The sequence below is a fragment of the Danio aesculapii genome, chromosome 11, assembly GCF_903798145.1.
Source record: "Danio aesculapii chromosome 11, fDanAes4.1, whole genome shotgun sequence".
Taxonomy (NCBI): Eukaryota; Metazoa; Chordata; class Actinopteri; order Cypriniformes; family Danionidae; genus Danio; species Danio aesculapii.
The window spans coordinates 32165691-32181193 of NC_079445.1; the positions used below are offsets into that span (position 1 = coordinate 32165691).

The following is a 15503-nucleotide window of genomic DNA, read 5'->3' on the forward strand; positions in this document are numbered from 1 at the left end:
CATCCAGCCACAAGCAATTTTAGTGTTTGTAACTTAAATAAAGATTAGATTATATTCAATAAAGACTATATAGTGTTGATTGTTCAACTCTCTAGAAAACTATAATTCTCTTATCTTTGCTAGATTTTATTAATCTGTGCTTGTAAGTTATAAAGCTTGTTATATATTATTCGAGATCCAATCCCTTACAAAATCAACCCAATCAATCTAAAGTGAAGAATTCTTGCCAAATAAAGCTGTATTCACATCTCAATATATATTGCAGAAATATAAAATATCGCAATGTCAGATTTTTCCAATATCGTGCAGCCTTATTATTATAACTTTGACTCCGATATATAAAAGAAAAAAACATATTAAATGATTCAAAACTTGCTGACAAATGGATAAAATCTACTACTTTGAAGGTCTTCAAACATGCAAAGTATTTTTAATCTCTGCTTTGAGCCATTCTATTACAGTCACATCCAAACAAGCTTGTGTTTACAGAAACATCTGTCACATGCTGCAAATGTAATTGAATGAACTCTATAACCTGCTTCCTACACACAATGGGTTAATCGGTTTGTTTATGCTTATTGAATTCCCTCATTATTAATCAATGCTTCACTCGACACGCTTCCCCTCTCGTTATTGGAGAGTTAAATTTCCGCCGTGGCAATTCCCACAGACAATAGAGGCCGAATCAATGGAGATGTAGAGTGCAAGATTGTGTCTGAATGGAATTAAAATAAACATCTTTGCTCCATTAGCAATGCCTTTCACTTTGAGCTCCAGGGGGAGAGCTTAATTTGTGGAATAAGGTGAAATCCACTGTCGTTCAACTGACTCTGCTCTGATGAAGCTTATTGACTCCTGTGGTTCGGTTCTGCCATGCAATACGATGTTGTTTATTAGGCAATATTAATTATTTAGTTTGTAAGTTCGAGAGCCAGTGGTGTTTCAACATCTAATATCTGTCTTGCGTGTCTTTGCACAACACCAGAACCACCCTAATATGATGTTTTCTCTTTCTAGCTGGGTGCAGAGTTTTGGCCATGAGGGTCTGGGTCTCCTATTGGATACGCTGGAGAAGCTCCTCCTCAAAAAACAGTAAGCACCTTTCCATTAACCACATTTCTTAAAGCAAAGGCTTCCTTCTAGGTTTTAAACTAGTTGTGTGTTCTACTCTCAGCATGCTACTTCATAGCTCTGAACAGTTTGTTAACTAAACTCTTTGACTCTGTTTTTGTCTTCTGGTAACCCACTGAGCGCCCCTCACTTTCACTGACTCGTTCTTTCTTTTGTTTTATTTTTTCTTCCAGCCAAGAGAAGGTGGATAAGAAGAGTCAACACAAAGTCATTCAGTGCCTCAAGGCTTTTATGAACAACAAGGTAATAACGTCACCAAGCTGCAGGGTCTCAAGTTCCTCTCACTTAATAATTGTCATCTCAAAGCAAACAGTTATCAGTTTTAAACATGCACATACAAAGTATAGCTAAATATAGTTGTGAAGACTCCTTTCAATGTGACATCCACAGTTCTTCACTTCCATTGGTGGTGGTGATGTCATGGTATATTTGCATAAATTATGTTCAGCTTTGAAAATGTTGCACATTGTTCCCGGCCCCCAGAAAGAATGTTCAGTTTTTAATAAAAGCCATGTTTTCTTCTAGTATTATATATGTATCCTGTTGGATACGCTGTAGAAAAAAAAGCAGAATTTGCAGCAAGAAAATACTAAATACATTACATTTAGTGGTGTAATGGGTTGATTCGTGATTCGTATGGATCACAATCCACAGTTCGAAACAAACGTGTTCTGTGGATTAATACTTTTTTTTTTTTTTTATTGGTAGATTAATCCTAAATTTGTGATGATTACAGAGAGATCGCCTCCCACGTCATTCAAATGACATGTATAAAAGCATTTAGGCTTTCCTGTAAAATAAAATGATGATGGAAGATGTTGTGGTAGATTATTCGGGATTTGGTGGGTTTGATTAAAGGAGTTCGGGATCTCAACACCCACGCAACATAAATTATAAATGATGGTGATTAGCATATGTTTATTAATCCTTCGAATCGCTGCATTCAAATCTGTGTTTGAAAAATCAAGACTTTAGTTTACTAGCAGTCAAATAACACAGAAGTACTGAGATAATCATAATAATAATTAATTATTGATAATAATTAGATGAAACCAGATGTGTATAGTAAAGATAAAAATCACCGTCATATGCATTTAACGACGCTAAAAAATGAAAGTTGAAGGCAGCAATTACATTATTTAACCAATAGGTAGCGACAACCAACCATCAAAAATGTCACTGAATAATTCTTCAAAAATGATCCATCTAGCAATGAAACATGAAGTTTTATGAGTGAATAACTCAATCAATTGAAAATGAGACTAAATTAATATTGGTTGTACAAATTATAATGTTAGATTTCTATATTTAGCATCATCAGTAGCAGTAACACTGAATTTTTCACAGTACTGAATATTTTACAATTTATTTTTATTCAGCTGATTATTTCTTCATTTTATTTTTAATAAAATAACAGGTTCTAAGTTCTGTTTATCAAAACCAAAAGTGTCTTGCACTTCTGTTTTTGTAATAAATGGAAAGCAAATGACATTTGGCTCCTCCCTTTTTGGCTGATCCGAAAAATGGTCTGATCTATGACTAAAAAACCCAAATGTGATCCAAACCGTGAGATTTGTGATCAGTTACACAACTAATTACAGTAATTAGCACTGATGATTGCCTCTCATCAAATGTACAGTACATATTTTAGCAACAATAGAGCTCTTGAGTGGAAAAAATCACCTTTAAAATTGTCTAAAAAAAGTTCTAGCAATGCACATTACTAATCAAAATTTGAGTTTTTTATATATTTACCGTAGGTAATTTACAAAATATCTTAATGGAGCATGATGTTTTCTTAATATTCTAATGTTTTTTGGAATTTTCACCCATACTATGGCTGCTTCTCAATTCCTAGAACACAGAGAACAGACTCATGTTCTTGTGGGGATCGTTCTTGCCAGGTTACCCTAGATGATTAAACACAGGAGACCGCAAGAACACAGAACGCGTCCTCTGAGAAACAAGATGCTGCATTCTTCCTGATGGTCACGTGACCTTCACATGTTTTTAACGGAAAATTATTTAAGCATTACAACAAAATCCTTACAAATATACTTTGCACAATACAAATAAAACAGATTTTAATACAAACTTCAGCAAATAAACACCTTTAATGTGTTCAAGCCATTATTAAGATTTTCATGGTTATGTATACTTTCACTGTCTGAAAGGAAAAACTCCTGCGATTAAATAAGTTATATCTCAGAACTTTAATAATGAATCTATTTAAAATGCTGCGCTTCCCACCTACTTTATTTAGCCACAGTGACTTCTGGGACTTCTCGAGCGAGTTTTGTGCTCACGTCTGCATACGATACAGCCTCAATATCAAGAAGGCATCAGGGTTTTGTCATGCATCCTCTGTTTTTGTGGTCTTGAGTTTTAGAACTGAACGATGAAGTTGTACGAGAACACAAAGACGCAAGATCGCTGAAGAATGCATATTGAGAGACAGCCTGTGTATTTTTGTGTACTGCCATAATATAATTGTACGACATGAGACTTTAAGTTTTATGGTCTAGGGTCACATATGTCAAACCTATACCATTTACCGTCATGTCTCAGTAGTGACTCCAGAGATCATTTTCTCATAGCAAATGTGGAATAAATCATACAAAAATAAGTAGCATATTTTCGTATCTGCTTTGGATGTATTTCACGCCCAACTCAAAATCTCATCATTACCCTAAAGCAGCAGCTTCAAACAAGACTCTTTCCAGTCACCGTTGTGTCAGCCGACCCCTTCATCAACCGGCACATTACATCTCCGCTAACTCACCATGTTCCCGCTCCACCCTGCTGGACGCTCGTACCTGCGGCAGCTTTCAAATGGTCAGGAGCGATAAGAGGAGCGCTTCAGATGAAGGCGGGTGCAGGCAGACACCACTCTGAACTCAGGAGGGGGTTACTCTGCACGGGCTGAGGTGGAGAGGTCTGAGGGGGCTTTTTGATGATTTCCACACTCCTGTAAGAGAGAAGCGTTAGAAGTGGATCTCCAGTGGTTTCTCTGATGTTGTTGCGATAGCCCGGGGTCTGAGGAGTTACCCCCGCCTCGTGCTCCCATACATACACAGCGCGTTCTGGAGATAGAGATCTGTGGTGTTTTGATCCGTGTTCATTCACTGGGTATGTGGCAGATGTTAGACAGACATGTTGTCAGGTGTCAACATATCCCACGGTGTTTGAGTGAAGTTGAACTGATTTTATCTGAGAAGCTGTTAGCAGTCATCTATCAGCCTTGCTAACACGCCTGACTCTGCGTTTTGGTAAGATGACGATCATCACTGTTTTTTTCTAAAGTAAGCATTGGTGTTACCACACATTGCTGTTAGACATTTCTAAGAAAGTAAAAAAAAAATTGAATCCATAATACCTCATTTAATTTATTTATTATTTGTATTTAATCATATTTAATTTAGTTTTGGAGGTTTCGTGGCTAAATTTGACTAGCCTAGTGGCCAATCTTCATTGATTTCACATTCCACCAGTAAGAGAAGAGTGTAAAGGTTTAATTAGTACAGTTATAACACAGATTTGCTTAAAATATGGTAATGCACAGAGTTAAAAAGGGGACGAATTGTTTGTGCATGTCTTGCTGGCACATCTGTGACCAAGACAGCAAGTCTTTTTGATGTATCAAGAGCCATGGTATCCAGTGTAATGACAGCATACCACTAAGAAGGACGAACCACATCCAACAGTAGAAACTGTGGAAGCAAAAGGAAGATGTCTGAAAGGAATGTCTGGGTGCTAAGTCAGATTGTATCCAAAATACATAAAACCAAAGCTGCCTGACTCAATGAAGAATTTAATGTGCACCTCAACTCCCTTGTTTCCACCAAAACTGTTCTTTGGGAGCTCCACAGTAACTATACTAATATAGCCTACCTTTTGGTGTGTTTTGTACAAAAATGCACTTCTATTAGTGTGTAGTTTTGCTACATTTGTATTGTATTTAATGTGTTTTGAATGCCAATGCCACTTTGTTAAAAGAAAAATAAATTGTGTTGACTTGTTATAAGAGATCATGTGATGGTGAAAATGTGTGCCAATGGATAAACCAGCAGGCTGAGCACACTGTAAAACATCTGAAATGTTGTTTTGGTCATTCTAAAATGCCTTACCGTTTCAGTATTAGTGTTATTATATTATTAATGACCTCCAGAATCAAGAGCATCTGTGCTCCACGTCTGACACCTTTAAACGCCACCGCGTGTTCACTGTGTGTCAGGATTGCCTTCTGAGGTGTCATTTATTAGATGAAGAAAAGACTGACACAACTTCTCTTACTGCAGCAAATTCTGTTTTTACTGTTGATATTTGGCGCCAGTTAATCAGGAAGTGACGATTTTGTTCGCTTTGACTCGTTGGAGTTTACAATGACCTTAAAGTGCACGAAAGGTACTCCAGAACATTTTAACATTGTTTAAATCCAGTCTTTAACTACAGGCTGTTTTGAGTTTTCTTTTTCTCAAGAGCTTCATAAGTTTAGTTTGTTCTTACAGTGATTATATTCAATTGTCTCATCATTGACTCTAATTGACATGCCATTTGTTTAAAATGGAAGCAAAGCAATTAAGCGCATCAGTGAATCTTTCAGTTGGAAATCTGTCATGGTCACCCACTGAAGAAATATAAATGGGTTGAAGCCATCGTTGTTTTCCTCAGGCCTGTTTCTCTAGGTTGAAAGAAAGAAAAAAAAAAAGGCACTTACTCCATCTATTTCTGCGTAGTCATTTTGGGAATTACTTTGCCGGAGATCCCAGTCTGTGAGTTTCAAAATCTACTGCACATACCCCTCGGCTCTAAAGGTCTGGTGTAATCCCAGGCACCCGACAGGTGCCGAGAGCCTTATTTACCCAGAGGCCTGTCACCACTCCAGACCTCTCACTTCAGCCCCACGGCATCATGGGACATATTCCACCCAGCCAGGTGCTCCCGTCCAGCTGTCACCAGCTCCTGCGGAATGAAGACAGAAAATGGCTCAAATATGTTTACATCCATTACTGCGCGTAAACACTGTGATAACGTGTTATCTCCCCTGTGCCTCTGAGACGAGAAGGATGTTTTCATACCTAAGTCTGCATAAAAAAAACTGCATAAACATCTGTTCTGAATGACAACAAGCCTGAGATATGGCAGTCGAAGCCATTAATTGGCATGAGTTATGAAGCAATTAACACAACTTGGTGAATTTGCTGTCCTATAGCTTTTTAGTCAGACATTAATTCTCTCCAAGTGATTCATGTCTGGCAAATTGCTAAAGTTGACTCAAGTTCTTTTTTTATTCTTTTTTTTGTGTGTGATGCTTTAAGATGGTAGAGGATTTGGGTCTTTTAAATTTACGCTCCCATGATGCCCTAAACTTAGTGTTTTGTCTTTAAGTTAAAGGGATAGTTCCCCAAAACTGAAAATTTGTGTTTAATATTAATTTAATATCAAATGTCAAGGATGACTAGAATTTCCGTAGTAAAATATGTAATATGTATACATTTGCTTGATGTAATAAATTAAATAAGTGAAGAGTTAAATAATAATATTCATTTACTTTTAATATTTATATATTAAATAAAATATTTAATATGTACACATTTACTTTATGTAATAAATTAAATAAGTGGAGAGTGTTAAATATTACTATTCGTTTACTTGTAGTATTTAAATATTTTCTAATCGTTGCAAACCTAGAAATATTAAGTACATTTTAATAATGTAAATGCAGTAATGGACTTGTAGTTCCCAGTATGCTTTCCATGGGATTGAATTAAGAGGAGAATTTTTTGAAAATAAAGGCATTTTTAGGTGTTTAAATTTGAGCAAAAACTTGTTAGATTTTAGTCTTTATTTAACTCTTAATCATCAGTTTGAGTTTTAAGTTTTTTTAGTTTTGAGGTTACCACATTGCACTCATGCTTTTGGTCTTGGCATTTTTATTATCAGCGTTAATGCTTGACACTTCACTCAGAGAGCAATAGCTGTGCTAACACTCCCTTGGAGATCTGGAAGCATTTTCAAAGTAAATTTGCACTTGGTTTCAATTAGTTGAAAATAAATAACACATTTCAAGTCAGTTAAAATGTGTGCCTTAATTAAACTAAGTTGCACCAAATGAACTAATTTGTAACTAATATGACCGACTGAACTGATAAAAGTAAATGATCCTTCTGCTAAAATTAACTTGACATTACTTGATTAACTTGAATAAATACAGACTCAAAATTAAAGATAATCAACTTTTTTACTTGATGTTTAACCTAATACTTCTAAATACATTAAGTAAAATGTACATGAAATTAAGTTAATTGTACTTCAATAAAAGAAAGTAAAATTTACTTGAATTTTGCTCGTGCGTATTAAGATTTTATCAAGTAAATCTTATTTTTTTAAGTTAATCGTTATTTTTTTCAGTGTAGTTGTTGGTGATACATTGAGGTCTTACAAATTGAAACGGTGTGTGCAAGATACTGAAGCTAAACTGTGGTGAATGCATTTTTATTTGCAGAGAGTGGATTAAAGCTAATACCGGAAATTATATTTAGTTTCTTGCACCGATTGTTTCCCCTCATATGATCAGGAGCGATGGGTATTTAATTTGTTTTTGCCTGTATATGTTTTTTGAACTTCAAAGTGCTGGTAACAACTGTCTTTTGTTATATAAATCCCCAGTATGACCATGGTTTAAGCTAAAAATCTTTTTGCTCTACTAAGGAAAAAAAAAAAAACACTTTGCTTATGGTAGGGTGAGGCTATAAACTCACCTTTATCCACAGCTGCCCAACTTGCTGCAGAATTAAAGGGTCACCTCAACTCCCTTGTTTCCATCAAAACTGTTCTTTGGGAGATCCACAGGGTCAATATACAGGGCATGGCCTGGCTGCTATAGCCAAATCTTTATCACTCGTATCTTGGCCTGTGGACAATATGAAACATATTGTTCTCTGAGTCCACCTCCATTGTCTTTCCCACATCTGGGAGAGTTACGGTGTGGAGAAGCCCCATAGAAGCATAACACCCACTCTATGCCCAGACTAAAGCATTTGTTTTTTTCCGCTTATAAGATCAGGAGTGATTTAATTTGTTTTGCCTGTATATGTATCTTGAACTCTAAAAGTGCTGGTATCTGTTGTCTTTTGTTATATAAATCACCAATGACCATAGCTTAAGCTACAAATCTTTTATTGTTTTACTAAAGAAAAAAAATACAGACTTTGGTTGGTGTAAAGATGAGGATATAAACGGCAATTTTAGCAAAGAAAACAACAGCAAAGTTAAACATTTGGTTTTAAAATATTAAAAAATATATAAACTCAATGATTATTCATCTTAGCAATAAGGTTAAGATGAATAAAATATAATATAATGATAACAGTAAATTAAACCTGTTTTATTTAAAAATGTTTTCATTTATTTCTCAAATGATGAATGATAAAACATTCGTAACCAATCAGAATCAGCTTTACAAAGCCTTTGGAAGTTTGTTGATTTAAAGCACCAGATGAACAGTGTGTGCTTATTATTAGTACAAAAATCTTTATAGTCTTTCAGTTTTGAACAATAACAAAAATCAACTTTTAGTGAATCGTTTTTCACCAAGTGAATCTCTCACACCTAAAGATTGACCAAGCACAGAAATATTGTCTTTTAAGTTACATCAGTGTGTTTGGAATTAATGAGAAATGGGTCCTGTGGTTTTAGCACCGCGGTCGTCATTAACCGAACCCCCCTGTGTTCAGACGTGGATATTCTCCCCTCTTTGACTCCTCGCATCTCTCTGCGGGTCTCCATCTTCTCTTGTCGTTCCAGACCCCCAAGGCTTTTCTGTCCTGTGTCTGTGTTCTTCATTCACCTTTATGCTTGCCATTTCTTTCTCTTTTTACCCTCCCTCTCTCTTTCACGCTACTATTAACATATCCCTGATCGCAGTTTTGTCATTTACTTCAAGGACAAGCAACAGGCAAGCCACGTTAATGTCCTTCTTTGGTTTCTCCACTTTTGAAAAAGTCACCTCTAATTTAAGCATGACACTCTTCTCCATAATTACCACTTTGGATTTTATTCCTTCATATTTTTTTCTTAAAGTTTTTAAAGTTCGAATGTTTTGTTTTTGGTTTATTTTTGTATTATGTTTTGGTTTGTTTAAATAAGTGATCTTTTTTGTTTATTTCAATATATATTTTAAGGGATTTATTTATTTATATCTTTATTTTTATACTATTTTTGTGTCGTCCATCTTGTATAAATTTTATTCAAATACAACTTAGCTTTTTTAGGTTGAGAAAACATCATACTGTAGGAAGCACATGGATTGCATAATGTTTTCTTTGTGTCTGCAGTATGGACTTGAGCGCATCCTTGGAGAGGAGACGAGTCTGGCACTGTTGGCCCAAGCCATTGACCCTTGTCAGCCGGCCATGATGACAGATGTGGTCAAACTACTCTCTGCAATCTGCATTGTGGGAGAAGAAAATATGTAAGCCTCCCGCCTTGCTTCCCTCCAGTTGAAATCAATTTGATTATGATGCAATTATTGTTCTTTCTGATTTCAGCCTCTTTCCATTATTTAAACCCTCTCAATTATAGATTTTCTATTAGACTTTAATGTCCCCATTGTAACTTTGTTTAACATCAGCGTCATCAAACAAAGCATCAGATATTCATTTCATATATTTTTTAAGTGGCCCAGTGTGTTTTTGGGTTGCCATTTGTTGGGCTTACACACAATGGCGTCATGATACTGGCATTTCTTATTTGATGTAAACTCTTACTTTAAAATTTCTTTAATTTTTTATTTGAAGCAACCCTTTCTGCGAGGACTATTTATGTTATTGCATAGCCTTTTGCACATTCTTACCGAGCCTTTTAGCTCTTTTGTATTCTATTTAGTCTTTTTGCATTCAGTTTATAAGCAGAGCATACATTTAGCTCAGACGCACAAAGCATTCATCGTGACTACTTCATCTTTTAAATATCAGCTCCATGTAAACACTGAAAGGACCGATTGTCTTTGGTGAAATCTATATTATCAGCAGTAAGTGCACTCAAGGCGTCCTCCTTACTGATGAGATGTGCAATGCCTGCATGACCCTCTATGAAAAATGTATAGGTAAATCAATTCGTGACCCTAACTTTTTGCTTATTTCCTGCATGAAGTTTGGAGAAGGTCCTTGAAGCCATCACCACAGCAACAGAAGGAAGAGGGGTGGCCCGATTTAACCCAATCGTCCAAGGCCTTAGTGTTCGCTCCGTCCAGTTACAGGTAAGTGTTCACTGCTCTTCATATAGCTTCTTGTTCATTCATCTTCCCTACAACACCCTCATGACCTCCTATTTGAAAATACACGTATACATATTTATACCTCCTGATAACTGCAACTGAAAACTGCTCCTGAGTTGAATTGGTGGCACTTTCTATAGAAACTGAAAATAGGATCACTGTGACCTGTGTACATGCAATTTTTCTATCCCCCCTATTCAGTGCATGGCTAGGTTTATTAAACATATTTTTTTTTCTTCTAATATTTGACTTTTTCAGTCAGTACACTTACTAAATATGAATCATTTAGTTTAGTTTAAACTTTATTGTCTGTTCTGCTTGGGACAGAAAGGAAATTTGTCTTAAACACTGGTAACTTAAATACAACCATGCAACAATCATATAATAGCAACACTCATCAAAACAACATGAATTAAAAACTTAAAAACAAATTAGCCCCATACGTATTACTGCAGATCATTCTTAACAACCACCCCATTCACATCAGTGACCCAATATAAGACAACTGCAATTGGCATAAACTACTTTTTATAAGCATTTCTTCGGGCTTTAAGGCTAGTTTATACTTCTGCATCAAGTGATTGGCGTGACCCATGGCCAATGCAATACGCTTAGCCGTGCATTTATACTTTTCTAACTTAACTCTTCACTCATTCAGAGGCTGGAATCGGTGGACGGGCAACAACTTTAATCATAGGGTAAAAACAAAATTTCCATCTAGAGCTCCTTCAGAGCTTGCTCTACGCGACGTTGCGATGTGTAGTTAAATTTTTTTGAGAGGTGCGCGTCAGCAACGGCCACGGCGAGGGCTATGCGTCCATGAGTTTGCTGCACCGTAGGATACGCGTGCGCTTGGCGCAGAAGTATAAATCAGCCTTTAGGAATTTTAAACCATAAACCGTAGAGCAAAACAGAGCAAATGGAAAAATGTAAGTTTTTGTACTCCTGGTAGGAGAAAGACGAGTTCAGTCGCTGAAAACAGTCATAATTTATTCTTTCAAGCTTTGTTTCTTCCGAGCTTATCGGAGTTCTGTTGCATGGTTGTGCTCCATTGATTTAACCACAACCATTTATTAACAATTGTTTATTAAGTTAAAGGTTTGATACTGATTAGAACTTGAATTTAGTTTAAATATTCTGAGAAGGTCTTTAAAAAATCTTAAAAAGGTATTGAAATTACCTTTAGGATTCCTGCATATACCCTGTTATATGTGATTATATGTACATGCACATGTTTTGACCGCTAATATGCCAGTAATTTATTGCTTTGCAAAAGTTTCAGATGCCTTTACCAATATCAAAATGCTTTTTTGATGGAAAATTTATTTAAATTCCTTACGCCGATTAAGAAACTTGAAGGCCTAGGCCACTATAATAAAGAAAATCTGATCTAAAATGTAAAACTAAATAAATTGCTAAATACTCATGATACATGAAAGTGTAAAACCTTCAGCTCACAACAAAGGTGGAAAGATATTTTGTATCATATTTAACAAACCGTTTACAACGCATTGTAAGTAGTTTTGCTCACATGGATAATTGAATATTAATCAGATGACGTCATTATTCTGCTGTGCCGTCAGCCAATCATTGCATTGCTGATCATGATTTTGAGGATCGATAGATTTGTCCTTCACAACACGCAGAGATCTCAGATCAGTTCATCCAGACATTTTAATCTTATTCGTAAAGTTGTTTGAAGAACCAAATTAGCCAGAAATCAGTTATCAAGATTAAAAGATCCTGGATCTGCCAAATCATCTTAGATCATTTAAGCGAGGTACGAAAAATGGACCCCTGCTCTACTATTTTTGCATTTATGATGACTGGTTTATAAAATCTAGTATCTACTGCTGTTGTTTGACTTCCCAGATACAGCTCTTTTTGTTTTTCCAATATTGATATGTAATGAACTTTTGTCAAACCAATCTGTGACCCTATTAATACATTTAAAATATTAGGAGCCATTCATTTCTTCCTAGATTATTAAATGAAGCCTCAGTACAATTCTTTGCTAAATATCTATTCTTTTTAAGTGCGTTTTTATGTTATGACACAAAAGATAATAATTAAGAACATTCTTTTTCTTTTTATTCAGTGGTTGCACACATTAATGTTCAGAATCCCTAGTCGCCTGTTAATTAACACTTCAATGTAAAGTAACAGTACCCATTTTCACAGTGCTGTTCGCACTATTGTGACAGACTGGTGTTGTGTGGATTGCTCAGGTGGGGAAATACATATACTTTATATATACTATTCCATTTTGAAAGTTTTCCTCTGAGATTTGAGGGCCAGTGAATGGTCATGCTGAAATGAAGCACCAGCAATTTGCTTGATAGTGACTTCAATATAAAGATGAAGTCACAGGCCCTGAATCACCTCTAAAATGCAATTTACACTTTAAAATCCCCTGGCGTCTGTGTATAGAGGCCTACATTGAAAAGGATCAGAAAACAAATGAGCAAGTCTGCTTGTTAACGACCAGTCCTTTATACTAGAAAAGCTTATATAAGAGAAGATGCTTAATGCTCCTTTAAGCTGCACGGTGCTTATGCAGGCATTAACTTTGCGCTTTATTTGAGTGAATGAAACATTATTAAAATAACTTCATTTTCAGTCTCTTTCTGACAAGTCAACATGACCTTTTGTTTAGCCAGCACACTCGGGTGCTCAGGATACTTGTAAAGCACAGAGATTAGTGCTGCCAGTTATATCTCTTCATTTGCATTGTAAAGCATAAACTGGCATTAGTCAAACATCCCTGATGAGATTTAACATAGCCATTCCATAAATAATTAATAATTTGATTAGTTGTGTTTAGCCCTGTGCCCGCAGATAGGACAGAAGTGCACCACAAATCTTGTGAGGGACAGTTTTCTGAAGTACTCCAACGGGAAATTTACATCACCTTTGTTTGGTATTCTTGATGCATAAGCTGCAGTTGATTTTAATAGCTGGATAGATCATGACTAAATCAGAGCAATGGAAAATAAATTCTATTTGCTGTGTTTAAATGATATATAATTAAAGTGGCTTCAAATGTAAAAATCTGCTTATTTAAATGGCCTTTCAGAAACCATTACACATTTTTGTGTTTTTGTTTGTCTGTTTTGTTTGTCTGCTTTTTGTTATTTACTTTTCTTGCCTATTCCTCTTCGACTGTCTGCCTGTCTGTCTATATCTCTGCCTCCTTGTCTGTATATATGTCTGCCTTCCTGTCTATGTGTCTGTTTGTCTGTCTATGTGTCTGTCTGTCTTTATCCCTGTCTGTTAATATGTCTGCCTGCCTGCCTGCCTGCCTGCCTGTCTGCCTGTCTGTCTGTCTGTCTGTCTGTCTGTCTGTCTGCCTGTCTGCCTATGTGTAAACCTCCATGTTTGTCATGTTTGTTTGCTTGTCTACGTGTTTTCCTGTCTGTCTGTCTGTCTGTCTGTCTGTCTGTTTATATGTCTGCCTTCCTGTCTGTCTACATGTCTGTCTATATGTCTGTCTGCATCCCTGTCTGTCTATATGTAGGTCTGTCTGTGTCTGCCTCCTTGTCTGTCTGTCTGTCTGTCTGTCTGTCTGTCTGTCTGTCTGTCTGTCTGCCTTTGTGTCAGCCTTTGTCTGTCATGTTTGTTTTCTTCTTTATTGTTTGCCTGTATGCCTTCCTGTCTGTCTATATGTCTGCCTGTCTTTATGTGTCCGTCTATATGTCTGTCTGCATTCCTGTCTTTCTGTATGTCTGTCTGCCTTCCTGTCTGTCTGTATGTCTGTCTGTCTATGCGTCTGGCTCCTTGTCTGTCTTTATGTCTGCCAGTTTTTCTGTCTTCTTGTCTGTCTATATGTGTGCCTGACTTTATATGAGTCTCCATCTGTCTGTCTATATGTCTGTCTGTCTGCCTATTTGTATACCTTTCTATCTATGCCTATCTGTCTGTGTCTGCCTCCCTGTATGTCTATATGTCTGTCTGTCTGCATTCCCGTCTGTTTATGTTAAACTGTCTGCGTTCTTGTCTGTCTATGTGTCTGATTGTCTGCCTCCGTGTCTGTTTATATGTCTGTCTGCATCCCCGTCTGTCTATATGTTTGACTGTCTGTGCATGTCTTTGCCTTCTTGTCTGTCTATATGTCTGCATGTCTTTCTATGTGTCTGTCCATCTTTCTGTCTATAGGTCTGTCTGTCTGCCTATGTGTCTGCCAGTCTTTCTATCTGTCTCTCTGTCGGCCTTCCTGGTTGTCTGTCTATCTGTCTGCTTTCCTGTCTGTCTATATGACTGCCTGCCTGTCTGTCTATATGCCTCTCTGTCTGCCTTGCTGTCTGTCTGTCTATCTATCTGTCTGCCTTCCTGTCTGTCTATCTAGCTGTTTGCCGTCTTGTCTCATTGTCTGCTTTGGTGTCTGTCTGTTTATATATCTGTCTGCCTGTCTGTCTATCTGCTTTCCTGGCTGTCTGTATGTCTGCCTATCTGCCTCTCTGTCTGTCTGTCTGTCAGTGTACACTGATCATGCAGGAATCTTCCGGTTTATTGTGTTTGATTACGCTGCGTACTAAATAAAAGCTGCTAATCTGATTGTTGTCTTGTTGTATGTTAGTATGTGCCTACTATTTGAGAGCAGCTCCTCTGCGGTGTGCTGGCCCTACAGAACGACATGTGCTGCTTCAGCTGTGTTCACTTTGCAGCTTCATTGTTGAGGATGATCAAAGTAGAAGTGTTTTAGTTTAATTGGTAGCAGAGGGAGGTGAAAAAGAGGCACTGAGCTTTCCCTTAAAACATGCGTAGCACGTGCACACACTTCCTCATATCCTGCGTTCAGCATAAAACACCAACTCAGCAGTAAGATTTTCACCAAAAACGTATATCCTTTTGACTTAATGGCTAAATCGAATGCTTTATTGTGACCTGTAGAGAGCAGAATGCTAGTGGTTAGAGCACTCAAAGCCAAATATTATGTTCAGCATGCTAACAACACACTAATATCGCCAGTCCAAAAGCTTTTTATAGTGTTGAATAGTTAATAGGAAGCAATCGCATGCACTACATTAAGCAGGTCACAGAGGAAACAGACTCTTATCCATTGTTTTCTCTCAATTAGATTGTTATTGCTTAAATG

At 36.7% G+C, this 15503-nt stretch overlaps 1 protein-coding gene across 3 annotated transcripts in view; it reads left to right on the forward strand.

Annotated features, from left to right (window-relative positions):
* diaph3 (diaphanous-related formin 3) overlaps positions 1 to 15503 on the forward strand; it is a 475404-nt gene that overhangs the window by 140057 nt on the left and 319844 nt on the right. For all 3 annotated transcript variants that reach the window (XM_056468166.1, XM_056468167.1, XM_056468168.1), the window contains 4 exons: positions 1018 to 1092; positions 1305 to 1374; positions 9468 to 9604; positions 10285 to 10390. In XM_056468166.1, the coding sequence (XP_056324141.1) occupies positions 1018 to 1092; positions 1305 to 1374; positions 9468 to 9604; positions 10285 to 10390 (388 nt within the window). The remainder of the gene's footprint in view (positions 1 to 1017; positions 1093 to 1304; positions 1375 to 9467; positions 9605 to 10284; positions 10391 to 15503) is intronic.